The sequence below is a fragment of the Phlebotomus papatasi genome, chromosome 5 (assembly GCF_024763615.1).
Source record: "Phlebotomus papatasi isolate M1 chromosome 5, Ppap_2.1, whole genome shotgun sequence".
NCBI classification, from domain to species: domain Eukaryota; kingdom Metazoa; phylum Arthropoda; class Insecta; order Diptera; family Psychodidae; genus Phlebotomus; species Phlebotomus papatasi.
In genome coordinates, this window is record NC_077226.1 from 343,856 (window position 1) to 358,147 (window position 14,292).

General features: G+C 34.2%; 1 protein-coding gene across 3 annotated transcripts in view; it reads left to right on the forward strand.

Annotated features, from left to right (window-relative positions):
- LOC129808704 (protein pangolin, isoforms A/H/I/S) overlaps window positions 1-14,292 on the forward strand; it is a 134,757-nt gene that overhangs the window by 69,088 nt on the left and 51,377 nt on the right. For all 3 annotated transcript variants that reach the window (XM_055858486.1, XM_055858487.1, XM_055858488.1), the window contains exon 4: window positions 2,193-2,304. In XM_055858486.1, coding sequence (XP_055714461.1) covers window positions 2,193-2,304 — 112 coding nt within the window. The remainder of the gene's footprint in view (window positions 1-2,192; window positions 2,305-14,292) is intronic.

The window sequence follows — 14,292 nt, forward strand, 5'->3', positions numbered from 1 at the left end:
CAGTATTCTGAAGACCCCCTTAGTCACTTGGAATTCTGTTTTGGGGCAGAATCAACAGGACATGATGAGACTAAGCAGTCAGCATTGTTAAACATCAAATTTCGGTAGAAAACTTGTTTTTTTCGACTGTAACACGGAAAATTGAACACGTTTGCCTCTAACAAAAGAAGATTTTTAGCACTGGGAGTGGTTTAAAATGCATATATGTCGGCTATATGGACAAATTCGGATGAAAGGTGATAGGATCTTGTCATTTTTATGGAAATTTTTTGGTTGTAAATTTTCATCCCCTTCAAGACCTTAATTAATCCCTTATTTTTGTTAATTAAACATTTTTCTTACAAAATTTCAGCAAAATTCATGAAAAACTTTATAAAAATGATTCTAATTAGCTTAATAAAGTTATAAATTAAATTACTAAAAGATATTTACCTTCACTAATTGAAAATAAATACCCTGGAGCCAAATTTATTGAGTGGAGCTATAATTATTGCCACCCGAAAATCGCCATTTTGATAAAGGTTCTATCACAGTACTCACAGTTCTAACGGTATAAAATTCAAATGTAAATTTTTCATATCGGCTTGAAAATACCTTCAAATGATTTTTTTATTTTTTTTCTAAAAAAATTTTTTTTCAAAGTTTTTTCAATATGAAAAAGTGGAGCTATGATTATTGCCAGCAGTGTAGTAGGTGAGATTGTTAAGAATCTCACCTAATATAGCGCCTCACAATTCGCAATTTTGTTCTTGGTACACCGGGGGTCCCCCTTAACCGAATTTGATGACTGGGTCTTTTACCTTGTATTCGACACGGGAGAATCATTCTTTTCGAATGAGACATTTTCTATGATTGTTGTCCAATCTTCTTTGAAAAATAAAAAAAAAAAAATCATAGAAATCTGTAATGTACTATGGCTTATCATTGTCTGTCGTGGAATATTGGGTAAGAATTATTCTGTGATTCCATTTGATTCCAGTGATTCTTGAAGGACTATCATTTCAGATTCCATTAGAATCTTACAAGTGAATTCTATAGATTCGAACAAAAAAATGTGTCGGTATTCCAAATTTGAGTAACCCCTTGTATTTGATAGAAATGTTTGAGTTTCTTAGGAAAAATGAAAGAAATTTCACATTATTCGAAGGCATGAGCATTCGAAGGAAGAGTACTTTCCCCTACCATTTGAGAAATTATTTTATGCTCCTTGGACCAAATGGTTTACCTTGAATTAAATCCGGAACCTGTGCAACTGGACATTCTGGACAATTGTTTATTTTTATCAGATCTAGCACCCCTCAAAAGCTAGGAACCCCCCCCAGAAACTCTCCGGCTCCATTTCAAATTCATTTCCTTTGCAGAAATGCATCCATCAATTCTATGCGCCATTGTTTCTACTTAAGCCACGTCAAAAAACATTCTACTTAGACAGAAGAAAAAAACGGAGGTTTTCCTCTCAACAAAAGGGACTTTTTTTTATATTTTTTCTTCCATCATGATTTTCCCTGATGGGAGTGCTTTTATTTTGTCCTCAAAATTGGTGCCAAACACATGGAGATATTCTTTAAAAAAAAAAAAAAATGAATAGAATTCTCATTGAGAGTGAAGTTTGAATGGATTTTGCAACAACAAAAAGAGAAAAAAAAAGAGAAGAAAAAAAGAGTTCTGAGTTAATGGAAAGGAGGAAAAGCTGGAAAATGGAGAATTGCATTCTTTTTTTTTTTTAAAATGAAAATGGAAGATCTGGGGTACATGTCGTGGGACATGGGGAGTGGAGAATGGTGGGAAGTGTCTGCGGAGGAATGAGGGAATTATTAAAAATTGAGAGAGGTGCGCTAATCGATTTTGATGGAGGCGGAGAGGGAGTGTTTTTTTTTGTCTTGCTTCGAGGGAGGGATGGGGGGGGGGATAACTGAAGGGGTTTGAGGGGATGACGTACCTACCCCTTTGTGGGCGTGGAGCGCATGCGAGAAATGTCAAAAGTGAGATGAGAGTTCGGGGTTGGTGAAGAAAACTCAATGTCACCATGGAGACCGGAAATAGACAGAGATGAAGAGATTTGCGTAGTCTTGTTTTTTCTTTCTTTCTTTTGGTTTTGCATTGTATGTGCTGCCCTCTTTACAGACTCCCCCAAGTTCAATGTTACACTGATTTTTTTTTTTTTTTTAATCTGTTCTGTGTCCTTTTTGCAGGCCAACAAAATGGGGCTACCGCCGTTTTTCTGTCACAACGGCGATCACCTGACAACACCTCCGCCGGCTCATTGCGGCATCCCACCGTACCAGCTCGATCCCAAGGCAATAGGTAAGTCACACACTTCTCTAATCTCTCACATTTTAACTTTTGGATCAATCCAATGACAATTCCAACGACAAATAAAACGTCAAGATCAGTTTTTTAAGGGGATTGCAAGGGAAAATGATCGCGAGGCCCTATAAAAAAACAATCTGCGCCATTCTATAGAGAAATCTTCCCCACCTCGGGGAAGTTTCCGCAGACTTTCTCACAGAAATCCTCGGTAATAATGATCGCGAGGCCCTACACTCAGAAAAAAAAAAACCGAGTATAACTTACTCGAATCGATGTTAAATTAACTCTTTTTCGTTGTGATTTTCGATTAACTATTTTCTAGAGTTAATTTTACTTCTATTTCGGTGTAATATCTAGAAGAGTTGTTTTAACTCTTTTAGATTAAAACTTACTCTTTTCGGATAAATCGAAAAAGATTAAAGATTTTACTCTTTCGTATTAAATTTTCTATTTTTTAATGAAAAATACCCTTTTTTGCTAATTGAAAAACAAGTAAAGCACTTTTATATTCAGTTTATTTACAGTAATATTTAAATAAGTCTAATATAAACATTATTTTTCCATGTTTTCCGTATATGATGAGTAAATACTAATGCTCTCTATTTCCAACATATAAAAATCGTCATTTTCTTCTAATAAAATTTATTAGTACTGCACAAATGTAGCTTTTAGATAGCGGTAGATAAAAAAAAAACATTTTTTTTTTCAAAGGAACGAAATCATCAATATTATATTTGAAGTTTTTGTATGCAATTTTTTTTAAATCTGAAACCTTTTTCAAAGAATGACAAAATTTCAAAATATTTTTCATTTTTCAATTTTATCTTTTTATGGATTAGGGTAAGTTGCATAAATTGGAACAATTTCCAGAGGCTCGAACTTTGATACAAGATTAAAGACATTATAAATACATTTTTCCCTGATGACATACATAAATTTGCTCCTTGATTCTTCTAGAATATTACCGTTTCATGGAAATTCTTGAAAAACAGTTTGAAAAGTTCTTAAATACAAGAAAAATACGTGAGTGCAAAACAATGTAATTTGGACAGGGTGGGTTACAAGTTGGACGTGGGAATTTGGACAATGCGTAGGGGAAGGTTGTGCAAGTTTCAAGATTTTTTTTACTGAATGCCATACAAACTGAATCAATTATACCACTAGGGTAAAGTGTATAATTAAAAAGTAAAAAACATTAAGGCTTAGATATATATTATTTATTAAATCTTTTTCTTGGATATTTTAATTTTCTTGCTTTGCTCCTCTTCTTCTTTTATTTTGAGCCTTTCTTCCTGTTTCTGAAGTCTAATTCTTTTTTTTTCTTGCATAGCCTCTTCAAACATGAATTTAAAAACTCCATAGAATAATATTAGATACCTGTCCACCTTTGGGCGAAAGCATTACACCCGTTTCGTCAAGATTAAAGACGCGATCAGGAGGAAGTTCCAGAAGATCTTTGGATTTTAAATATTCATGAGTTTTCTCAAACCACTCAGTGATGTCCTCAGTGGTAATACCAGCTCTTTGGGTTGTGTATGCTTCTGGTGTACGAAGTCTCAATTCTGGGTATCTGTTCAAAAAGCTCTTGAACCAAGAGTATCCTGGCCTTCCATCGGTGAACTCGTTGACAATCTTGAACTTCTTACAAATAATTTGCACAGTGTTGAGGACTTGATATTTTGTTATAGGATGCCACTTGTCACTGCATCCTAAAATCCATTCAACGAACTCATCTTCTATATCTTTTGGCAGCGTAGGAGGCCTTCCCCCAGACCATTCTTCCGGACATTTCCCGGTCAGCTTATTAAAAAGTGTTGTTCTTGGCACCCCAAATAATACTGACACCTGACTTAGTGATTTTCCTTGACGAAAAGCTTCCAGTGCTTTGTTCACTTGGTCTTGACTATAGGATTTGTACTTTTTCAATTTATTTGCCTTTCTACCCATCTGAAATAAAAAGAGAGCCCCTGCAATACAATCGTATCTCCGGATGTCCAACTTGTCACTTTTGCTCACGCTTCAAATAAGCACTTTTTCTTCATACAGTTGGTAATTATATCAAATAAAACCATTACGTACCGTTAACTATCGAGATTAAACACTTTATTCCACTAAAATTTGCCAGAAATATTGAGAAATGTCAACAGAACCGAAAAACCAAAGTCACTCTTCTTGTGTTTTTATTAGGAAAAAATGGCCGATCGATGTATTTTTTCGACGGTGAAAAGTTACACTGTCAATTGAGGTGAGAATTTTATACGTTAAATCTTATTCATATGAATGGATTTTCACTTTATTTGCAGCACAAGGAACCAAATAATTAAACTATAACATAGAAAAATATACAAATTAAAATTTAGTACTGTATTTATCAAGAAAAAATTGCCCGTCCAACTTGTACCAGCGAAATTTTCCAACTTTTGCCATTGTCCAACTTATACCAATTTACCCTACTTCATATTCTGATGGAAAAAATTGTTTTATATCCCTCGGGTATTTCTTAAGACTTCTCGAGGACATTTTTGGAGAAACTTTTAGATTTTCTTCTATGATCACGCCTGACAAGTCATTTCTTTCTCTGGGATGTTGACCTCCCACTGTCAGACTTCCTGAGATTGGTATACAGCTGGTCATGTTAAACCAAGTTGCTGGTATTTGTACTTTCAACATTCTGTGTCTCCGGAACCAAAAATGAAAAGAGGTTATGTTTTCCAAATCATTTTTCATAAGACTTCAAAAAGATTTACTTGATTTCATTTTCTCCATTCTTTCAAGCTATATCTGAAGAGAAGAAGGTCGCCAAGAAAAGTGTTTTCAGAAAATATCTTGTGGAAAGTATTCTCATCTATTAGAATGAGAATGCTCAGATAAGATTACGCCACATTTGCGCAACTTAATACAGTCTTCCGGAGAAATATTCCAATCCCTGAAGAAGTTTTCCTCCTATACCTTAATCATCTGTCGAGAATCCGATACCTTGTTCATCTGTGGAAAATCACTGATTTTTGTACACTTTCACAAATGTGCTTATCACGGAAAAATCGCGAAAATCACACTAAATCAATCACGCGACGCACTAAAATGTCAAAATGGCGAGCCATTTTTTCCGCATAATCCGTGTTCTCTTTCTGCCACCATATATTTAAAAAGAGATAGAAAGATTTTTTTTCAGTTCAGTGGACTACGCATTGACTTGCACGCCGCTCTGTGGATTATTTAGAAACTACAGTCTAGTACAGAAGAGTAGTATCAACTCTTATTTTCTAAATTTTACAACGAAAAAGAGTAACAATTACATCGATATTCGTCGAGTTAATTCAACTCTGTCATAGAGTTGTTTTAACTTTTTAGGTTTTTTCTTAGTGTATAATGGCCTCTACACATTGGGAGCAATTTTTGTCAAAAATTGCTTTTATGAAGGAAATTCCCTGCAGCGTTGTAGGGGGAAACGTCAAATTTTTGTCAAAAACGCAATTTTTGACGTAAATTGCTCCCAATGTGTAGACACCTTAAAGAAAAATAATCAGCGCCATTCTATAGAGAAATCTTCCCCACCTCGGGGAAGTTTCCGCAGACTTTCTCACAGAAATCCTCGGTAATATAGCACACAAGAAAACGAAGATTTTTCTAAAGGAAATCCAGGGGAAATTTCCGAGAATGATGAGGAAATTTGAGAGATTTTACTGAGGAATATACCCCTGAACACTCCCCTGAAAAAATCCGAGTTCGGAAAAACTAGGGAACTTCTTTTTTTTTTTTTTCAAAGAAATCCCTGGGAAGTTTTCGGGGAAAGATGGGAAAAACTTGGGGATTATTCTCAGGAAAATCCTTGGGAAAAAAACTACAAAGAAAATTCCCATATTTTTCATTCCTTTTTTATTTTTTTTTTATTTTATTATTTATGTGAATTTCCCCCCGGAATTTCCCCTGAACTCAACATGGAATTTTCATATATCCTGTTCCGGGAAGAATTTTCCATCAATTTTCCTGGGAAATCTTCTAGGAAGGTGTGGAAAATTCGAGGACTTTTGTTTGGAAAATCTGGAAGAATCCTCTACACTGAAAGAAATCCGAAAAAGTTAAAATAACATTCCGGAAATGTTAATTTTACCCTTGCGGTATTGATCCGAAAACTGTGTAAATATTGCCCTTTTTAGGTGTATTTGGGGTTAAAGTTACCCTTTTTCACGTTAATTTTACCCTTAAAAAGGTGTAAAATTAACATTAAAAAATGTTGATATGATTTTTACACCCGAAAAGTGTTAAAGTAATGACGAAAAAAAGTCAATTGCAACCTCTTTTTTTTCTCAGTGTAAGAATGTCCAGGGAATTTTTCCAATTCAACCAGGAGGAAATTTCCCCTTTGAATCCCCAAGAATTTCGGTAGAAACTTCCGCAGAAAATTTCCCCTTAAATTCATTGGGTATTCACTAGAAGTTAGTCAAATTTTCCGAGGGAAAACGGCCTAATGGGGAACCTGTACCGTCTGTACCCAATGAAGGCATCCTTTCTGTCCCGAACTAAGACGTTGTTCCAGGTGTATTTGGACATTTTTGACCATCGAAAAAGGTGCGTAGTGCATCGAATCATTTCATTTTGGGGGCACCAATTGGCGTCCATTGCTACACTTCCAGGGCTCGTCTTCCGGCATTTTCATGTTAAATTCCGGAATGGGGACAACATTAAAGCCCAGTTAATGTCGGATTTTTCAATTACTTCTTCCGGAATTACCACTTAAAAGGTTTTAAAGAACCCAATGGAGGCCAAACGACAAAACGATAGGAAATTTCTGGCAATTGACGACTGAATCCCACTTCTGATTGCGGTATCTCCCTTGGGGAGATTCTGCAACATAATGACAATGTCATATGACAAATTTTCATGGTAAATTTTGGTCTTTGGCCTATCATGACCGAAAACCTACATGGTAGAGCATTGTCACTAACTCGCAATCACTGTACATAAAAATAAATACATAAATAACATAAATCTGTACTATACACTTTTAAACACTCATAGGAGTGATACTGCCAGGATTCCTAGAAGTATTATATTTGGATGCCATTTCTCTTGACAAATCTGGCTATCATAATTAAAGGTCCAGTCGTTGTTCCAGGTGTATTGGGACATTTTCGAGCAGTCGCTATTGGAACCTTGTAGGGGTATTGTGTGACAGAATGACAAGATAGAGAAATAGATTCTTCCAGGGCTCCTTTTCCGGCATTTTCATGCTAAATTCCGGAATTCCGGACAACATTAAAGCCCAGTTAATGCCAGATTTTAAGGAATCCAATGGAGGCCAAACGATAAACGACAGGGACTTTCTGGCAATTGACGACTGAATCCCACTTCTGATTGCGGTATCTCCCCTTTGACTTAACCCTTTTCGCTTAGAACCCCTTCCAAAAAAAAAATGTAGGAAATAATGTCAATTTCTCACATTAAACTGCCCTCTTTGGCATCACGCCATTTCCCGTGAAAGAACCCATCCTTTGTATCCTTGGGATCCCCCTCTAATTGACAGTTTCTCTTCAAAAAAAAAAAAAACAAAAAAAACGCACGGAAACGTGCGAATTTGCCTGAGGGTTAGACCTTTCCCACAAAAAAAAAATAAAAACTACCAACAACAAAAGAAACTATTGTTCCGGTCAGGAGACTCTCGTGATATATTACAAATTATACCGTATCGAGAGAGAGAGAGAGTGAAAAAAAGGGGTGAAAATTAAAAAGAAACCATAAAAATATACAACTCATTAGTTATTTCTTCTTCTCAATTAACCCCTTCTCACTTTTCAAAAGTAACAATTGGAAAAAAAACCGAAACCACGACCAAATAACACTTCAAGCGACCCACACGACCAATTTATCGGTCTGAACATGTGATTAATAATGCAGAAAATAACAACAATAAAAAAATATATAATATAAAAGGGAATAAGGGATATCGAGTGGTTTGGTGTCCAATTAAAAAAGGGAAATATACAGCAATTATTTATAAAAAAAAAATCTGTGATTTGTCTGGTGAGAAAAGTGGCGCTGCTATCGGTGGAGAGATTTAAAAGTGATTTTTATTTTTAATTTTTTATTTTTTAAAAGAAAAATACAGCATTTGTCCATCTTTTTGTTCCCTGCGTCCTTTTTTTTGTTAAAACAAAAAAAGAAGAAGAAAAAAATAGGATGTGAATGGCAAAAGGATATTATTTGAGCATCTGATAGAAATACAATCAACAATGGATCAATTTCTCCGACAAGGGCCAACCCCTCTCACTCAACAAAACACAATCCCATCCTACACCCTAGGGCTCTATCTTGTGACAAAAGATTCGAGGTAAAAGCCCACTTAGATCGCTAATACACCAGAGACAATCTCTCTCTCCTATATATACCCAAAAAAAAAAAACAGGGTGATACACTTCAATGAGGAGAAAAAAACGGAGGAAATACTGGCCAAATACATTACTTCTAAATCGTTCTCTAAATGGATTCTTTCACCAATAACCAAAATTTACCATGAAAATTTGTCATATGACATTGTCATTATGTTGCAGAATCTCCCCATGGGAGATACCGCAATCAGAAGTGGGATTCAGTCGTCAATTGCCAGAAATTTCCTATCGTTTTGTCGTTTGGCCTCCATTGGGTTCTTTAAAACTTTTTAAGTGGTAATTCCGGAAGAAGTAATTGAAAAATCCGGCATTAACTGGGCTTTAATGTTGTCCCCATTCCGGAATTTAACATGAAAATGCCGGAAGACGAGCCCCGGGAAGTGTAGCAATGGACGCCAATTGGTGCCCCCAAAATGAAATGATTCGATGCACTACACACCTTTTTCGATGGTCAAAAATGTCCAAATACACCTGGGACAACGTCTTAGTTCGGGACAGAAAGGACGTCTTCATTGGGTACAGGCGGTACAGGTTCCCCATGAGGCCGTTAAGTGTGGAAAATATTGAGAAATTTTGGTCCTTAACTAAAGGCGTCTACACATTGGGAGCAATTTTCGTCAAAAATTGTGTTTTTGACAGAAATTTGACGTTTCCACCTACAACGCTGCTGGGAATTTCCTTAAAAAAAAGCAATTTTTGACAGAAATTGCTCCCAATGCGTAGAGGGCATAAGGGTGTCTACACATTGTAAGAAGTTTTCGTCAAAAATTGCTCTTTTGAAGGAAATCGTCCGCACTGTTGTAGGTAGAAACGTCAAAATTCTGTCAAAAATGCGATTTTTGACAAAAATTGCTCCCAATGAGTAGAGGCCATAAGACGTTTCAGATGAATTACGGTTTTGATGGAATGTACCAGGGCCCGTATCCTCCATTTTGTGAGAGAAGATTTTACGTGAGCTTCTCTCCTTGAAATTTTCTTCTATTTTTCACACCTGCCTTCTCTCCGTATCCACGAATATCGGAGAGAATCAGATCAGATTTTCGTGTGGAACTCTCTGTGGAAATCGTTTTTTTTTTTGACATTCCGCGCGTTGTTTTCGGTCGCAAAAGAACTGAATAGGGGAGACTGGGGCAAAAAGTCACAAATTGAAAATTTGAAAATTCTATATCTTCCAAGATAAAAGAGATAGCGGCTTAAATTTTTTATCCATAAATGGCTTCCATAGACCTTCTTCAAAGACGTAAGTTTCTTAGAATTCGAACAAGGAATTTAGAAAATAAAAAATATTGAAATTTTTAGCCCTATTTTTAAAATGTTATCCTTACAACAGATATCAATTTTGACCTACTTATTTTCCAAAATTGATGGACTAGTAAATATTTTCTAAATGATTTGGATTCTTTGAATATGAAACCACTATCTTTTTTAGAATTTTACAGAGATTCTTTTCTCCAGAAATCCTTTTATTAAAAATGGCCACGTGGGGTAAAAAGTAACAAAAGGTATGGAGCAAAAAGTAAGAAAGACTTAAGCAATTTCTGATGTCTCACAGCGAGAAGAAACGTCATTTCCGTGTCTCGCCGCTTTTTTGTTTGCATTGGTCAAACTATTAGCAGTCTCTTGTGTGCTTTTTTCTAAAATAGCTCGAAAAGCGCTTTTCTCGTTCAGATAGAGAAAACTGTGTTTTAAAAAGGTGTAGAGGAATAAATTTGCTATAAAAATGTGCCACCTAGCTATTTTTTTAAATTTATGAAGGCCCGTAATAAAGCAAATTAAAATGTGATAATATCCCATGGCTGTTACTATTTGCCCCAGCATTTTTGAGAATGATCACAAAATTTCCTTTGAGAAAACAGTTCGATAAATGAATTTCCTTGCAAAATAGGGGAAAATGATTTTTACAAAGTTGTAGAGCAGTAAATTTCCTATAAAACTGCACTAATTAGATATTTCTGGGACACTAGGGTAGCAGCTTGTAAAAAAAATAAAATATCCGTTTTGTGACTTTTTGCCCCAGTCTCCCCTACTGAAGTAATTACAGTGCCCGCTTTCTAATCCGGATCGCCGTAATCCGGACGAGTTATCGACGGTTACCTTTAAAATCATTTTGAGGTTATGTATGCATGTGTGTTCAGCAATGAAAATGAATTATCCTGTGATGTTTTTGCTTAATAAATGAAGTATAATAGCATAGAATTCTCTAATTTTGTCTTTTTAATCTTCTTTATAACTTTTATACTAATTCTACAAAAAAAAACTTGTATTATATTTTCGAGACCGTTGAACAAATTTAAAAAATCTATCCGGATTACGAAGCGGGCACTGTATAAATTAAATCAATGAATAAACAATTAAATAACATTGTTGTAAGCTTTGATTTATTTATCACGATTCCTCTTAACACTTAAATGACTGCACCGGAATATTTGTCAAATTTCTCTTTTTAATATTTTACTACAGTGACATTTTTTTTTTTAAAGGCCCTTTACATTTGCACGAATTTAATTATAAATAGGGGAAAGTGGTCTGCCTTTGAACGTAAAATTATGTTCAAAATTTGAGATTTTTTTCAGAGTAAACTACAACATGAGTTTTACTTTGCACTACACCAAAATATTATTTTGTTCATTAGGGTAAATGTCCTAATTCAAAACCATTTCCAGACGCTTTAACTTTGATAGAAGATTCAACACATTAAGTTCATATTTTTTCTGAAGAGAATTACATAAATTTGCTCCTTGACTCTTCTACAATGTCACTATTTAGTGAAAATTCTTTAAATATAATTTGAAAACTTCTTAAATACAAGAAAAATACACAAATGCTAAATGCTTCTATTGGAAACAAATTAATCCAAATGGAGACAAGGGAAAGTTTCTAATTGGAGACAAACAGTGTAAGTAAAACCGCGATGAAAGGCTTCCAAAACCTTGTTGAGTTGCTCTTGAGTGCAGGATTTGTTCTTATTCCGAGTCTTTTCTCCTTTTCCATCTGAGACAATAAGAAAATCTCTCCAAACAAACTCATATTTCCGGGGTTTCCTATTGAAGCATTTGCAGACACTTCAGAAAAACCATTTTTGTTCACGAAATAGGTAATTATTACGTTTAAAAACTTCACGTACCGTTAAGAATAAAGATTAGCACTTAATTTAACTGAAGTTAGCCAGAAATATGACATAAATATTAAACAAAACGAATATACAACAGTCACCTCATTGTGTTTTTCATTGGAAAACATGCTCGTTCAATGAAAAATTCAATGGTGAAAAGGTACACTTTTAATGTTTTCTGAGAAATTAATAAATTAAAATTTGTGAGTATGAGTGGATTTTCGCTTTATTTGGAGCAAAATTAACTAAATAATAAAATTGAGGTATAGAAAATATATAAATATAGTAATTTAGTACTGTATTTATCATAAAAATAGTGACGTTTCCATTTGGAGTAGCGAAACATTTCCATTTGAAGCAGGTTTTGAATTAGCTTAATTTACCCTAAATAAGTTTTTTCCTAAGATTTTGGTTAAAAAATAAATAAAAAGAACAAATCGTACCTTCCGGTCTCTTGGTGGAGAGTAAAATTTTCTGGATACATCCCGAAATTTTAACAGAAATTTCCCGAAATTTTAACGAAATAGCGAAATTCGCCTCTCAGAAAACAGGCAGTAGGGTAGAGTCAGCCCTTTTGGCCATGTAAGCACTTTTGGCCACCTAAAGTAAAGTGACATTGTAAGGCAATTATGAGTTAATTTAAAACAGAAAAATGGGTCTTATTTCGTGACCTCTAATCTAACGAATCAGAAAATCATATTTGATTTTGTATCGACTTGATTAATTCTAAGTTATTGAAAGAAATTCTCGACAAGGTAAACAATCACTAAAAAAAACATGGGAGTCTTAAGAAACTTTTTAATGTTAAGAGAAATTGTTTTACATTATTTCATATTTTTGATAAAAATATTTGATGTTATTCAGTGAAAGTCCATTTCTTAATTGCCTAAATTTTATTGTGATATCATCCTTAATAAGATTTTCTAACAAATTAAATGAAAATCGAATGTGGCCAAAAGGGCTTACTTTTTTCGGCTGTCTAAGTACTTTTGGCCATTCATTTTTCCATACATTTTACACGTGGCGCACTTCGCGGTTTCAGTAAAAACAATCGTGACTTTTGACTGATTTTACATCAAATAGAAAATGCGCAAAAAGTCATTTAAAATAGGGTAGGGGCATTACTTATGGCCACATTAAGGACATAATTGCTCACAGCTTCTTTTCTTTTTGGCTATGTAAGATAAAATTTTAACTGTAATTTCTTTAAAGTACCTCCTTTCGATATATCATGGTGAATGTATTAGGAAATTCCCTTAAACCTCAGAAAAAGTATGATTTTTCCAAAAATGTAAAATTCATAACTTGTGCCCACTTTTACGAACTTATGGCCGCTCGTGGAATGACTTGTGGCCACAATGCAAAATGATGCAAAATAAACTTAGAAATAAAATATTTTAAATGCAAAAGAAAACAAAAAGATTTCAGGTAATTTCATAAATTTTTATTATTTTTTTCTTAAGTTTTTATAGTTTTTATTCATGATTGTAGCATTGCAGTATTAATTTCTTCTCATTCTTCTATTCACTGAGGTTCACAATCCGTTTTTCATAATGAAAAATGCATATTTGACTGCATGAAAAACCCACCTCAAAATTCCCTCTGTCTCCTTTTGTAAGGACATTGCGAAAGCCTTCGTGGTCTGATATTTCTTCCGGATCTTTCCTGGAGATTTTATTAAGGAGAGTTGTGAGAGGAATGTGATACACCTGAAATACTTGTCGCGGCCATTACATTATCAATGCCTCTTAATGCCTGTGAGATGTATATGCAGGCTCTTTTTAGTTTTTTATATTTTTTTACTGGTATCATTGTCCTAAAAGAGTGAAAAAGAAAAGTTAGGTTATCTGTAACAAAATACAAATTCATGAGATAAATCTGCAACTCTAGAGGAATCTTGAAATCAGATTTTACACCACATTTATTTATAAACAATTTTATATTACAATTTCATTACTTACCTTAAATTTCATTAAATGTTTGCCAGAAAATACCGAACTATTGAATAAAAACAATACAATTGACAACACTTCAAATCAAAATAGTGTCACATATGGTGTGAGGGCGCCACACGTCAAATACAGTGGCCACAAGTCCGTAATCCTATCAATTTGCTCATAACTTATGGCCTCATTTTAATATCATATTTGTTGTTTAAAAATTTATCAAAAATTAATAGTAAAAGAACATATAGTTATTAAGGAAAGAAGTTTTGAAAAATAGTACTAAATATTTGCGATTGAAGATAGGGGAAGTGCTCATAATTTTGGACAGTCTGCATATAAGCATCGATATCCTAAGTTTGAAGTGCCATATTTTCAATACTAATTGACATTTCTTGTTACTCTCTTTTCAGAAGGGTTGTTTAGAAACTTAGCAAGCTATTTATCGTCTTATTTTTATTAAAATTAGTTTTAATACGTTTAAAAATGAATTGATATGTAGAGGTGAATTTGACTCTTATTTTGGACAACTTGGTTATTA